This window comes from Adiantum capillus-veneris, chromosome 11 (assembly GCF_014529385.1).
Source record: "Adiantum capillus-veneris isolate H3 chromosome 11, ASM1452938v2, whole genome shotgun sequence".
In the NCBI taxonomy this organism is placed as follows: domain Eukaryota; kingdom Viridiplantae; phylum Streptophyta; class Polypodiopsida; order Polypodiales; family Pteridaceae; genus Adiantum; species Adiantum capillus-veneris.
The window spans coordinates 31778637-31793951 of NC_140941.1; the positions used below are offsets into that span (position 1 = coordinate 31778637).

Here is a 15315-nt window from a genome sequence, read left to right on the forward strand (position 1 = left end):
ATAAATGAGAACACGTGTGACCCAAGTTTCTCATGATCCTCCCATTAATGAGTCTCTCATTAAGTGTTATGGTCATGTGAAGGGTCAACGTTTTGTCATATTGTTTGACCCAGGTAGTATACATTATGTGATTAGTAACTCTCTTGTCCAAAGAGCCTGCTTGGAGGTTAGCAAGACATCTTCTTTCAAGGTGTCGGGCTTCGCTCCCGGTATGGACTCTCTCATCACGCAAGAGTGCCTTGATGTTTTGTTCACTATTCAACAAGCGTCCGTCCGCAGAAAATTTGTAGTGTCTGCTCTTTCAGGATGTGATATGCTTTTGGGCATTTGATGGTTTCATGAGCATAACCCTCTCATTGATTGGGCGGAAAATACATTCACTTTCAATGCCAAAAGTGACTCTCCCATTGTCATTCGTGGGTTCTTCATCTCTCATTTCTAGTGTGTAGGCGAAGATTCAAAAGAAAGAGAAGGAGACTCTCGCAGTCTTGTCTTCTCCAAAGCATGACACATATGATTTGCATGATATAGATGTGATTTTTCACAAGCATGATGATTTGCAAGATAAAGATGTGATTGTTCACCAGGATGATGGTTTAGTTGATACTTTGTCTAGTGAAGCTAACCTCATTGCAGATTCGATCAATCACGAAGAACCAATCTTGGCTCTCCCACAGGAAGTATTATGTGTGCGCATGATTAGTCAGCACGCATTGTTCGAGTGTTTCATTCGTGATGGTTTCCTGTATTTTAGTCACCGTCCTTATGTGATCCCTTTTCATAGGCATGCCATATGGTACGATCAACACGATTCATTCATGAATGAGCACAGATGTATGCAGATTACTCATGAAAAGATGAAATGTTTGCATTCAAGGAATTCACATTCTATGTCTCTTCCTTGGCATGACACAGTATCCGAAAGAGCACAAGAAGGATTGAGCATCAAGCATTGGCATTTCCATTGTGATTTGCCACAGTTGATAGATTTAGATCAAAAAGATAAGTTTCACTTCCATTGTTTGCGTGTGTTTGATGAACGGTTTGGCACTCCGTCTCTATGTTCATCTACATTGCATGCACGGTCTTTTAAGAAGACTAGAATTTTTTAAGTCACTTTACATGGAATGGATATGTTCATGTTTTTGTGTTGGAAGTGGGTTCAAGAATTTTCATCCTCGGAGATTCTTGAAGAAGGTAGACGCATGACTATCGACGAAGTTGAAGCATTGAAGGAGCCACAGATGACTTTGTGTCGCTTTCGGTGCGGCCCAAAGAAGCAAGCGTTGCAGACCGTTATGAAGTTCAAGTATCGCATGACCCACACATCAGAGTGGGCCGGTGAAGAGTCCTTCCCAGGATTCAAGATACTGTAGGCGATCTCCCTCGACGCCATATAGTTCAGTACCAGTACCTCATTTTGAAAAGGAGGGGATGTCACGTGCACATCTAACCCTATGTGTACGTGGACAAGCTACTTCATGACAAGGGTTCAGTTAGCCTAGCTTAGGAAGTGTTCTGGCACTTTTGTGAGTCTGTTCGCAGACCGTGCATGTCCAAGCACTTAAAGTAGATGCATATCCTTTGGTTGCACACAACATGATCATCGGATTACCATCAGAACCCATCAGGAGCATTTTTACAGTGCACAAGACCTAGTTTTCCTATTTTAACCATTTTTCACTTATTATTAATAAGTGGCTTTGTTGGGAAACTGGGTAGGGCCATTTGGCTAAGCAGATATATAAGAAAACCTAGCGCTAGCACTTTCTGGCAGAAGAGGTAGCAGACACCATCTGAAGTGCACCTTCTCAACAAGACCGGCAAGAGAACCTAGCGTTTTCAGCAAAGACGAAGAAGAAGACCTGATCAGCCCTAGCGTTTTGCACATTGCAAGATCTACTAGCGTTTTTCAGCAACATGACCAAATCTGCCCTAGCGTTTTTGAATCAACCTCAAGCTCTAGCGTTTCGCAGATTTCAGCCTTGCGACATCGCGACATGGTCCTAGCGGTAGCAAATCTTCACCACACCGGTTCCCCCGCGAAAGATTAGTCCTAGCATTAGCAGTTTCCAGCAGATCAAGCCTAGCGTTTTTGCACCAGATTTTCAGCCTAGCGTTTTTGCAGTTTCCCAGCATCTTCATCTTTTCTGCATCCGCGTTTTCAATTTGCAGCATATAGACTCCGTACCGCAGCCCCCAAACCTCGCAAATCTCACCTTCCCGCAGCAGATCCTCGCCGCATGGTCAAATCCCGCGAAGTTTGCAGATTCAGCCCGGAAAACGCAGATTTCAGCATCTGAGTTTTTAGCACATCGTCGTCGCATCGTCGTTATCACCGTCGTCACCGACATAGAGTCAGAATTCAACAGATAAAAGATTTGCAGATTTCAGCCCTTAGCGTTTTCAGATTCCAGCCCGTCTCATCGCCGTCCTCATCGTTGTCGACATCGTCGGCAAGTCGATTGCATTGTAGAGATTTGTGCAATCAATAGTAGACCACTCTCGCCATAGAGAGTGGGACCTTCGAAGGAGGGTTTGACAACATTCTCGTGTCGTATTCTTCTCTCTCTATCTCTCAATCTCAGCACCTTCATTCACAGTGTTTATCCACTTTGTTTGTGATCACTTGCACTCTCTCACTAAGGAACGGAAGACTCTCCCTTCTATAAGTAAAAGGAACCCTTGAGCACAGTTCGGAGCACTCATCTTGAGCAAAGTTCAACATTCACTTCCGTTGCACCTTACACTCATCTCTCCGGACGACTCATCATATGCGCACAGAGATGTGCAAGTGCATAAAAATAATACTCAAGCTTAAAGAGAGAATAAAGTGGCATGCAGAATTTTCACTCCCAAAATACAAAAGGTCAGAAACGTCATTTCTTCAGAAACGGAACGGGGGGGGAATGGCCGGTCTGTTTCTTCCCTAGTCCATTTCTTCCCCGAAGAAGGGAAGAAAGGCGATTCTTGTTACTATGATGGCTACGTTAGGAGAGAGTAGGGTTAAGAATGGAGCTCTATTGTTGGAAGGCTCAATGTGTACTTAAAAAATGGCAAAAGTAAAACATCATCGATGCAATCCTACTAAACCTCATCCTCCTATCGCGGAGGTATTCTCGATAAGAATATTCATATAATGGCCTTGATATTCATCCCCTCCTGCATCTCTCTTGCAGGTGTCGCTGGTGGTGTATCATCATCTTGTGGATATCCACACCGATAACTGTGTCAGGGCCATGGTCTCCCACAAGCTTTATTCTCCTCAACACAACCAAGGGTCACCCTCTGTTGCTTGATAACACGTCGTTTCCAATAGCAGGAAGAACTTTGTAAGTTGTGTCTCTTTACTCTATTCTCTCACACCTCACCTGGAGTACTCGCTCTCGATGCTCAAAAGAGTTTTATCCAAATTATCACGGCAGGTTGCAGTGGCATATCTCCTCTCCCAAAAAAAGTAATAATCCCAACATCTAGCACATTTTTGTCTGTAATGTCTCCATCGACATACAAAGTGTCCCTCACTTGACCTCCTCTCTGCACAATCTACAATATCTGGCTTCTCCTGGAATGTCTACTGTTTGCTGACCAATCTCAATCTCTAGTAGGTGATATGATACTTAGAGTTGCCCAATAATTTCCAATAGCTGGAAGAACTTCGTAAGCTGTGTCTCTTTACTCTATTCTCTCACACCTCATCTGGAGTACTCACTCTCGATGCTCAAAAGATTTTTATCCAAATTGTCATGACAGGTTGCAGTGATATACCTGCTCTCCCAAACAAAGTAATAATCCCGATACTTAGCACATTTTTCTCTGTAATGCCTGCATCAACATACAAAGTGTCCCTCACTTGACCTCTCTGCACAATCTGCAAAGTCTGGCTTCCCCTGGAACTGCTGTTTGCTGACCAATGTCAATCTCTAGTAGGTGATATGATACTCAGAGTTGCCCAATAATTTCCATCATGTTGTGGAGAAGAGGTAGACACCACTATAGCATTGTCCTTTGATGAAAGTATCAAGTGATTAGCATCAGAGACTCATCTCTCTCTGGATAGCTATCGCCCCATGTCCATGCTGTTTGTTTCTACTCAAGCTCCTCTCTCAATACTCTGCTTAAGCCATTGTCAAACAGCATAGCCCTTAACTTCTTGTTTCAGTGGTTCACAACCCTTAGACACCACTGTTTGAGCTCGTTGAGCGTGTCAAGATTTTGATCCCGAGAAGAAGACCCAGGTCATTCTCATATAGTTACCAACAAAGAGTATGAAGACCTCCTTGAGAAGAAGAAATGAGAGTTCAGCACGCATCAATGTGAACAACTCCTGGTATCTCCTTTGCTCCAAATTCAGCTTCACACAGAAAGGGCTTCCTATGTTGCTTCCACGTGTTGCAAGCATTGCACAATATGATAAGAGTACGAGGTAGAGTACGAGGTTTAACCCCTCAACATTTGGTGCATCCTTTGAATCGTAGCACAAAGAAGATGCTCCAATTTAGAGAGAGTCTTCTTTCCTTCTTGGAGACTTCAAAGACGTTGCTTCCATCCACAGTTTTCTGTATAGAGTCTAAATAAATTGCCAAGGTGGTGACGATAAAGGTCTCAACTCTAATATAGTCCAGTTAAATGGCTATGACACCACAGGCAAAAGTACAGCCACCCTATGAACTCTCAGGTGACCCTGTAGAAGATTAATCCTTCTCGTCATTCTTGAGAACTTGTTGACATCTGCTAGAAAAATGTTGTTATCCAGCTATGCCTTCAGTGGCCTCCAAGCAGCTTCAAGACCAAGAAAGTCACAAATCTCCTTATATAATCAATCTTGGCCTATGTAAGAGAATTAAAATAAAATGAATAGGTATTGCTACCAGACCCATCCCCTACTTTTGTTGCTCACATGTTTATTTATCATCTGTAGTAGGTGTAAATATAGGCCTTGTATGTATGAATTGACATCCTTAGCTGAAGTACCAAAACGTTCTTATTGATTTGGTACCCCATTAGAGCTGGATCCCAGAATTTCAATTTTGATTTTAACAGCCTTGTTTGAACTCAGAGTGACCTATACACTTTACTTTCTATAAATCTTTTATACCGTATGTTAAGTAAACAAGCAAGACTCTGAAACCAAATAATACCTGAGGTATCACAAAAAATGACTCCTTCGGACGATGCACAACTGCCATCAGACGATCTGCTTCAGGAGCCATAACTTTTGCTGCCAGATGCTTTAGTACATCTCTTAAAGGTGCCCCGAGTACAATTGCTCGCAAACATGCAACCTTAATCATCAATTCAACACGATCGTCTGTTACAGGCATTAGTTGGCAAAGATTAACTGCTTTGAATGACAAGATGTAGCCTTCATTGGAGAAACAAAGTACCTTCATCAGGTGGCAATTTTGAAAGGTCAAGTTTCAGTGTCATATGAAAACCAGACTCAGCTGGGTCAATTATTTGAATTGCAGGACCGTACGTAGTTTTGACAGCTTCAACAGCACCGAATGGAATGCCCCCTGAAAAGACAGCCTCCGGTGGCGGTGCTGGGAGCGCTATAGATAAAACCATGGTTTTTGCATCACTTGAAGAAGCCTGCAGACAAAAAACTCTCCTTGATGACTGGACATAGAATACATATATATACGTGCTGGCGATTCTAAATTCTAATATCAAATACTTACAATGACACCCTTTGATAAGGCAGCCCTTTCATGTCACACTTTTGACATTGCTAAAGAAAGAGATAGGCTTTGTGTGGTCAAAGGCCATATAACACCAAGAGCTTGCAATATCAAAATTGTCAAAATTCATATCATGCAGAGTATTAGAAAGATTTTTGGTAGTCAATTATTGATACCTGTGTGTATTCCAAGAAAAGGGGGGGAGGGGGAGCCAGAGTCCAAAACGGCACCGGATCAGCCAAATCTGAGCATCCAAGGTGGTCGTGTCGCCAATGAAAATAGTACCACAGTGTCGCCACAGGTTGGACAAAAGGTCCTTCGAAGGTGTCATGTGCCATGAGGCACCACTATCCAGAATCCAATCACGATCATCTCGAACCGCAAGAGCCGTCTCAACGACTAGGGTTCTTGAATCTAGATTTCAGTGACATGGTTTGTGTAAACCTAGGGGGGTCACGGACCTAGGCCAAGGGCCGGCTGCTAGATGTGGACAGGGGATTCTGGAAATGGAAGGCCAAGGGCTTATATAATGGGCGGTAGGGCAAAGAATCCCGGGAGCAGTTTCCTAGGCTTTACAATCTGTAGGTTCCTTAAGGCTCTCTATGGCTTGAAGCAAGCCCCTCGAGCATGGTACCGGAAGATAGACTCTTTCTTCTTGCGACACTCCTTTCAACGTTCTTTTGCAAACTCTGATTTGTATATAGGGAGGATTGGTGATTGTTGTTATCCTCTATGTGGACGATCTTGTGATCACAAGTAGCAATGTTGAGCACATCCGCAGTATTATGGAGACCAAGGTCCACTCAGTCTCATCGCTGCCACACAATGGGAAGGAGAAACCAACTGCTATGTCTAGGACTTCTGCCCGAAAAAGTACGTGAACTCTGAAGCAGGCAGCCTCTAGGTCGGGAGAAGAGTCGCCAAGGAATCGTGTGAAATTGTAAGCAAAAGAAGTCCCGTCGACGACGAAATGTCAAAGCTAGTCAGCCCACGAGGGACTACTGCAAAAGGTGACGTCTGCACTACCAGAGGCGTCCACAGAAGAGGCTGCTCCTCCCGCGCCAGGCAGCTTGTGGCAAAGGCACTGCCAAGAGACCTCCTAGCTGTCGAGGGGGGTCTTGTCCCCTACGTCAGTTGTGTAGAAGGAGAGGGGGTAGAAGATGGAGTAGGGGGGCCGGTAGGTGGGATGGGAGAAGGGGAGGCGGTAGCAGGGGGGGTGTGATGGAGGCGACGGGGTAGGGGCGGTAGGTGGAGCGATAGTAGGAGGGGCTGTCGGTGGCGAGGCTGAGGTGGCAAGGGTGTCCATCGGCTCGTCTTGTTGTGGGGGTCGAAACGGTTCCCTAAAGGAACCCACTGTTGCTGGCCTGGTGCAAGGCGACCACCAAGGGCGCCTAACTGGCGTGGCGGTCCCTGGCGACGTCGGTCACCAACCTGCTGCTAGCCCTCCTCCACCTAGGCACCAGTCTCGGAGGATGCACGCGCTTGTGCTCCCTGTGTCTCTGTTTGCTGGGCTTGGTCAGCCTTAGTAGTCTGGGCCTATATCACGGGTCAGGGCCTCCTCCATGGACAAGCCTTCGAAAGATGGCCCATCTGTCGACAAATGAAATACTCATTCGAGAGGCCCAAATACTCCACATTCTGACGGAGCCACCCACCACTCACCCGAGGTAGTAAAACTACCTTCGGGAGGTGTGGGGTCTCCAACCAGAACGCGGACAGTAGGTATGCCTGCTGCCTTGGCAACAACAGAAGCTGTCGTGCGAGGTGTCTCCTATCCTGGAAAGGACTGGGAGGTACTCTCTCCTCAGGCTAGGGAAGCGGACTGAGATGAGTAGGTCTGCCTCCTCGATAAGAGCATCGGTAGCTGGATTGAAACCATGGCACCACTGTCGAAAATGAGCTATAGCAGCTCGGATGATCAAGGGGCTCATCGCAAGACCTTGGACGCCATCTCACAGGTCTCAAACTCAATCTGATAGTAGCCGCGCCCAAGAAGCTGAACATCGATGATCTTTTCCACCTCTGCTAAAAGACAGGCCTAGAGGAGATCACACACCTTCCCTCTGCTTGGTCGGGTGTCGACGATCTTGCAAATAACAAAGGTGGCATGAAGACGCGCCACCTTTGCTTCTAAGCTCGCTTGCTCAGTCGACGAAATAGCAAGTCGAATGGTGGGCTCAGCGGGGTCAGGCGAGGGGACTTCTTCGGAGTCCCTCCGTGGCGGGGCACAAGCATCCATCCGTGCATGCTACTGCCAGCGGGGGTGGTGATGACGCGACCTTTGTTGCTGCGAGTCCTTTCTCTGAAGGGAGACCGAGCACCAAATCGAAGGTCGTATAATAGAAGGGTGAGGGGGTACGGATAACGAGGCTAAGGAAAGACAATGTGAGAAGAGACGGTGAGTGTGAATGTATGTGGACGCAGCGCAGGTGGCTGTTGGCACAGGGTAGCGCACGAGGGTGAGGGTGGGCAGCACGTGAGGGGAGAGAGGGGGCAGCAAGGGCGACAGGGACAGGACAGGGACAGGACAGCGCGAGCGGGCTTTTGTTGGTTGGGGGGGGGGGGGGGGGGGGGGGGGGGGGGTAGGGAGCAAAGCAACGAGCACACTCAATGAGGTGCGTCAAAAAATCTCCCTTTTGCGATCCTGAAAAATTGATCCTCGTTTGGTGTTTGGACAACACCGAAAGGGAATTCATGTTCATTTCTATTTCCGTTTCTATTTCCCATTTCGCCCTCTTGTTCCCAAAGGATGTGTCTCTACGTCAACAGTCATATCTATTCACCATGAGACGTGCCTTTTCAGTTATGTCTCTTCGTCCCCTATATAAGGGGCCTATTGTATCTAGTTTCAATCAATCAGATACACAATCTCCTAGGTCTCTTGTTATCTTTTCAAGTTCTATTCAGAAACATAGTAAATAAGTATGAAGTACTAAAATTAGGACACAGATCCTTGTAGTAAGAGTCGAAGACCACCATCATGGTTGCTTTCCAAATTGCCATTCAATTGGCGATCCAAGGGAAACGTAGAGAGGATAGATATCTTGATTGATTGATCACCTACGCCGGAGTAGAACTAGGACCAATCTCCCCACTTCTTGTTGACAGGTGCTCCATCATGAACTTGCTCTCGCTGTACTTCTTTGTCATGGACCGAGTTAAAATCAAAATCATCACCCCTCTCCATTGTGTGAAAGAACTTGGGCATGTGATGAGGCTAGGTCGAGATAAATGAAAAGAAACCTTCAAATCAGCCCCCTACAACTGAAGTCAGCCCCAAATGAGTGAAAAACAGCAAACCATCTCTTTTCGTCGCGAAATTTCAAGACCAACAACTCCCATAGATCACCAATCAAGCTCAAGAGCACGCCGTGGCTCTAATACCATGTCAAAGGTGAAGTAGAAAAGGGTGAATCAGGTGATGATCTCGTCTCGAACCAGACTTTTGCACCTATAAAGGAGACCCTAGGGGTCACCTATCCAATCATCTAGTACTCGCAGTACAAGTACCCGTTGCACAAGCACCTTCAGCGTTTTTCAGCCGTCAGCCTGTCGCCAGCATTAGTAGCAAAACCATCCCAACATTTTCAGACTTCAGCCCTAGCCTCATCGTCAGATCGCAGTTCCAAGCCAGATCAGCCCTAGGGTTTTCAGTTTTTTAGTCCTTAGCCTCGCAGATCCAAGCACTTACAACAAGATCCCATCAACATGTCAGCATCTAGGACCATTGTATCAGCATTTGTGCAATCTAAAGAAAATGCCTCTCTAGGGATAGAGGGGGGCCCTTGGAGGGGGGTTTGGGACCCCATCCGGTGCTAGTCTCCTCTCTCTCTCTCGTCTCCTCTCTCTCTCTCTCTCTCTCTCTCTCTCTCTCTCTCTCTCTCTCACACACACACACACAGAACCTTCACTCACAATATCATTCTCTCTTTTCACTTTCTAGTCTTCCACATCTCTCATGCAGTAAAAGGAACTCTCTCTAAAGAAACACCATCAATCACTTCCGCGCACATTACAATCGGCCCCTAAGTCAGATGCACCTTTCAGTAGTTCTTTTATATTCATAATTTTAAAGTACAATTGCTGGAGAGTCGCTCTGCACTCATGCCACCACGGGCCGGTCTGAGGGTAGACCCCCAAGGCTCATATTTATAGGCACTAAGGCCCAAAAGAAATTGTAACAAAAGCTGAGGCCCAAAAGCAGCCGTTACAAACTAAAAAAACTTAAAAGAAGCTCCAAAAGAAAATCTGGTGCCCCCCAAAAGCTCAGTAAGTCAATGCTTTCAAAAAGCAACTCCCACCAAAAAGCAGATACAGCGACCACATCACTAGCCCTCCAAATCACTGTGCATTTTGCAACACCAAATCTAGGCCTGCCACGTCATCATTCGTATGGCCGTCTTTCCCTCTCTTCCTTTACCAGTTCATAGTCACGTCATCACTTTGTGACATTTGCACGCCCGACGTGAGAGGATTGCACGGCTCAATGCTTGCTGCAAAAACACAGATCTGAGACGCTTTCAAAGGCTGAAAATGCAACAGATCTAATGGCTGTAGATGAGGCTGAATGGTGGCGATGATGGGCAGCAGAGGGGTGCCTCTGCTGTCCTGCACTAAGATCTTATGAAGGGTGATGGTTGTTAGGTAGCTGCAACAAGGAAGAGCAATGGCTGCAGCAAAAAACGCCAGAAGAGGGTAGGGCAATCTGAGGAAAACACGTTGGGGAATCCAAGAGTATAGTGCTAGCAAAAACGAAATAAGAGAGCAGGGATATCTGAGGAAAAAACGTTGGGAAATCTAAGAGTATGGCGCTAGAAAAATCTGGCAAAAGAGGGCAGAGATGGATTGCTTTCGTGGGGGTTTTTCAGCCTAGAATTCCCCTCGTCTCATGTCTGAGAGCCAAACCTCAAAATTCCGGTAGGTCGATGGATGCACAAAGTGCAAGGAAAAAGTTCATGGGAGCAAAACTTTGTAGTGCGTGGCCCTAAATCTCAAAGTCTGTGCCAATTGACTTTTCCTTCATATTTGCACATGTACGTGCACATACTTTTAGAGTACAATGAGGCCAGTATCTCACATGCTTCGACCAAGAAACTAGACCGACATGTAGCAATGATCCTAGGCTACATGCTCATAATGCCGGATGCCCAACGAGTGCAATAACACCTGTCAAACACCTCTTCAAACCATTCATGCAAGAGGGTTCCAAAATGGAAAAACCTAATTTAATGCGTCTTGTGAGTAGCCTCAAAAAATTGCATAAATAAATTTCCTAGGATCTATAGACACTGCTTGGCTTCTTGGACGATGCATAACGTGTTCCACATAGAATGATTGGTTAAAATTGTTTTAGGGAGATCCTCCAAGGAGTACTCTAGCAAGGAGGAATCTGAGATCATTGACGAAGCCAAAGTTATGGACCAGAGTAGATTCTTTTGCATTGATACAAGCAAGAAATTCGGGAGAAAGCATGTCACAAACTGATGATGTGGCAGTCTTGATGACGTAGCAAAATTGTTAGGTGCAGCGGAATGATTGTTTGCGCTTTGCTCAAGATGAGTGCTCCGAACTGTGCTCAAGGTTCCTTTTGTTCTTATGGAAGGTAGAGCCTTCCGTTCTCAATGAGGGAATGCTATGATCACAAACAAAGTGAAGGGACACTGTGCGTGCAAGTGTATGAGACTGAGAGATAGAGAGAGAAGAGAGATACGACACCACAGACGTTGTAAAACCCTCCTCCGAAGGCCCCACTCTCGTCGGTGAGAGTGGTCTACTATTGATTGCACAAACTGGTACAATGATGATGCATGGAGACTAATGCAACTTGGGACTTTGTCGGTGACGACGACGGGGACGACGACGATGACCTAGGGGCTGAAATCTGCAATCTTCTAACTGCTCCAAAAACGCTATGGCTGAAATCTACGACTGAGTCAAAAACGCTGTTTTAGGGCTGTTTTCGGTGGTTCCTTAACGCTGAAAATCTGCAGTTTAATGGTTGAAAACTGAGGTCCTTCTGGAGCTGAATCTGCTACCTTTAGAGGCTGGTCTTATGGCTGCAATCACTGCATGTACCGAGTCTGCAAAGCTGAGGCTGAAATCCAAAAACGAGATGGGATCTGGTGACCAAAAACACTAGCAAAGCCGATGTTTGCAAACGCTAGGTGAGGGGTACTGTTGGCGATGAGAGGATTGCTGAAAACGCCAAGGTGTAGGGGATGCTTGTGCAAAACCGCTAGGTGATGCTGGATCTACAAAACACTAGATCTCCTTGGGGGGTCTGCTGAGAAGTTGCTTGTTGAGCGTGGAGCTCCAGCTACCTCTTCTGCCATTGAGTGCTAACTTGGGTTTGCTTATATATTAACTTACCCAATTTGCCATACCTACTTTTGTTGGAAAGTCACTTAAATTAATAAGTGAAAAATGTCAAAAATAGGGAAATAGGCTAAAATCACTGGAAAAATCCCCTAACTGATTCTAATGGATTCTGATGAGAATACTGATGATCATGCTATGTGCAACCAGAGGATATGCATCTACACTAAGTGACTCGTCATACACGGTCTATGAATAGACTCACAAAAAGTGCCGAATCACTTCTAATCGAGACTGACTGGACTGACAGAACCCTGGTCATGCTCTAGCATGTACACGGACACATAGGGTTGGATGTGTCACGTGACATCCCCTCCTTTTCAAAGTGAGGTACTGGGACCGAACTGTATGGCGTCGAGGGAGATCGCCAATAGCATCCGAAATCCTGGAAGGGACTCTTCGCCGGCCCACTCTGATGTGTGGGTCGTGCGGTACTTGAACTTCATAAAGGTCTGCAACGCTTGCTTCTTTGGGCCGCGCCAAAAGCGACACAAAGTCTTCTGTGGCTCCTTCAATGCTTCAACTTCGTCTAGAGTCGTACTTCTTCCATCTTCAAGAATCTCCATGGCTGAAAATTCATGAAACCATTTCCAACACAAAACCATGAGCATACCCATTCCATGTAAAGTGAGTGAAAACAATCTTGTCTTCGCTAAAGACTGTGTATGCACTGTAGATGAACATAGAGACGGAGTGACAACCCGTTCATCAAACACATGCAAACAATGAGATCGAATCTTTCTCTTATGATCTAGAGCAATCAACTGTGGCAAAACACAATGGAAATGCCCCCGCTTGGTGCTCATACTTTCATGTGCTCGTTCGGAAACTGTGTCATGCCAAGGAAGAGACATGGAATGTGACTTCCTTGCATACATACCTTTCAGCTTTTCATGAAAAATCCGCATACATTCGTGCTCGTCCATGAGAGAAATGTGCTCAACGTACAAAATGTCATGCCTAGAAAAAGGGATCACATAAAGACGCTGACTAAAATACAGGAAACGATCACGAATGAAACACTCGAGCAATGCGTGCGTATCAATCATGCGAACACATAATACTTCCTGTGAGGGTTCTTTGGACCTAGGCTCGAGAGCCAAGATCGATCCTTCGTGATTGATCGAATCTGCAACGTGGTTAGCTTCGCTAGAAAAAGCATCAACTAACACATCATCCTTGTGAACAATCACACCATCTTCATGCAACTCATCATGCTTGTGAGAAATCACATCTTGATCATGCAAATCATCATGCTCATCATTATCATCCAAATCATCATGCTTATCATTGTCAATCAAATCATCATGCTGCTCACAATCATGCAAATCGTGTGTGTCATTCTTTGGAGAAGAAGAGACTGAGAGTCTCTCCTTCTCATGAATCTGTTCAATCTTGTCCTACATATTAGCAATGAGAGATGGAGAATGAACAATATCCTCTCCATGAATGACAATGGGAGAATCACTGTTGACATTGAGAGTGAAAGTGTTAGCCTCCCAATCAATGAGAGGGTTAGCATCACGAAACCATCGAATGTCCAAAATCATATCATATCCTGAGAGAGGAGAAACAACAAATCTTCTAGTGAACGCAGCTTTTTGAATTGCAAACAACACATCAAGGCACTCCTCCGTGATGAGAGCGTCCATACCAGGAAGAAAGCCAGAGACCTCGATAGGAGATCTCTAACTAACTTATAGACGGGCTCTCTCAACAAGAGAGGGACTGATCACATCATGCATACTACCAGGGTCAAACAATATGACAAAACGTTGCCCCGACGTACGACCATAACATTTAATGAGAGAATCATCAATGGGAGGGTCATGAGAAACTTAGGGCACACTCGTGTATCATTAATCGCATTGACAGAGGAAGTGGGTTCTCTGGATTCTTTAGATTCATTCGATTCAATCTTAGGACATGTTCTTTTTATGTGACCCTTAATGTGACAATGAAAACAACGACCTTCCTTAGAATAAGTGCTTTGCTCTTCCGACGTGATGTATCCTCCTACAATTCCTTGTGCTACCTTTTCATCTGGAGTAAGCTTAGGTTTAGCAATTGTGTTAGCCTTACCTTTAGGTTCATTGGAAGAATTCTTTTCTGAGAGACTGTTGGAAGATTGGTTAGAAGAGTTACCATTCTTACCGTTCTTACTGTTCTGAGGGTTCTGAGAAGTTTGCGAGGTACTTGTGGAAGTCTTGTTCTCCTTAGGCTTTCCCTTGTTGTGCTTCATCTCCTGTGCAAGAGCAATCGCTACCGCCTTGTTGAGATCGATTGGATCGAGCACCTCAACATCGTACTTGATATACTCGTCCAACCCAAAAAGGAATGCCTCTTTGCGTTCATCATCCGACTTGCGTAATTGGGTACCTAGCTACAAAACACGATAAGAAAAAGACATGACATTGGCTCTATGTGCCATGTCGACGTGTTAAACCTACTTTCAAAGCCAGTGTCACAAATGTGATGGCATGGCATACTAGCTAAAAAAGGCCTATTTAAGCCCCCAAAAGTGGCCAAAATCAACTTGATGGCATGGCAGCTGACCAGACATCCCAAAATTCATCACAGATTTTAGGGACGCTACGAAAATCCCAAAATTTTAGGGATTTGCCTTGTGGGCGCCAGCTTTAAAGCAATCGTAATTGCATAGAAACATCGTTTACATTTTTTAAACTTTTCTTACCAACTTGCTTGAGTCGATGCTTGATGATTCTCTATGTACATGGAGATGATGTATGTGTGGGTGGTGTACTATCAAAGGGAAGTAGGGGATATATGTGGTTGGCGCCAATGAGCAATAGTGACAGAGGTGATCGGCAAGTAGCCTCTCTACATTTGAACATATAGTCCATTGTGCTACCTCCCTCAGAGACTCATGATGAGATGCATGTCAATTCTTCTACATTGGGCCACCAAGCCATCCTGTTGTAAATAACAACTCATGAGAGTCTATCGTGATTGTAAGCACCTCGTACTACTAGAGAGTGCTTATTTCTTATGCATTCACTTCAGTTAGCTAGGTGGGAGTGTGCATTATCTATGGTCTAACCCGATGTGTGGGTCCACCATAACCTGTAAGTACTCATCGATGGCCTAATCAATGCACTTTTCTAGCTACCCTTTAACTTAAAGAAGGAAAAACAAATATATATTTAGATATAATTTAGTAAAAAGGATACAGATTTCAAAATTCTTTTTCTATTGAGTTGTGACAGTGACCCTAGGCAAAATAGGTGACGCCCAT

The 15315-nt window shown here is 45.2% G+C and overlaps 1 protein-coding gene across 9 annotated transcripts in view; it reads right to left on the minus strand.

The window, feature by feature from the left end:
* Positions 1-15315, minus strand: part of DIS2 (Arp2/3 complex, 34 kD subunit p34-Arc) — a 140414-nt gene that overhangs the window by 82492 nt on the left and 42607 nt on the right. For all 9 annotated transcript variants that reach the window (XR_015189585.1, XR_015189586.1, XR_015189587.1 and 6 more), the window contains exons 3-4: positions 5388-5595; positions 5142-5311 (exon numbers count right to left, since the gene is read on the minus strand). Coding sequence is in view for 6 of the 9 variants with exons in the window: in XM_086522974.1 (XP_086379100.1) it covers positions 5142-5311; positions 5388-5595 (378 nt within the window). In the remaining 3 variants the exon portion in view is untranslated. The remainder of the gene's footprint in view (positions 1-5141; positions 5312-5387; positions 5596-15315) is intronic.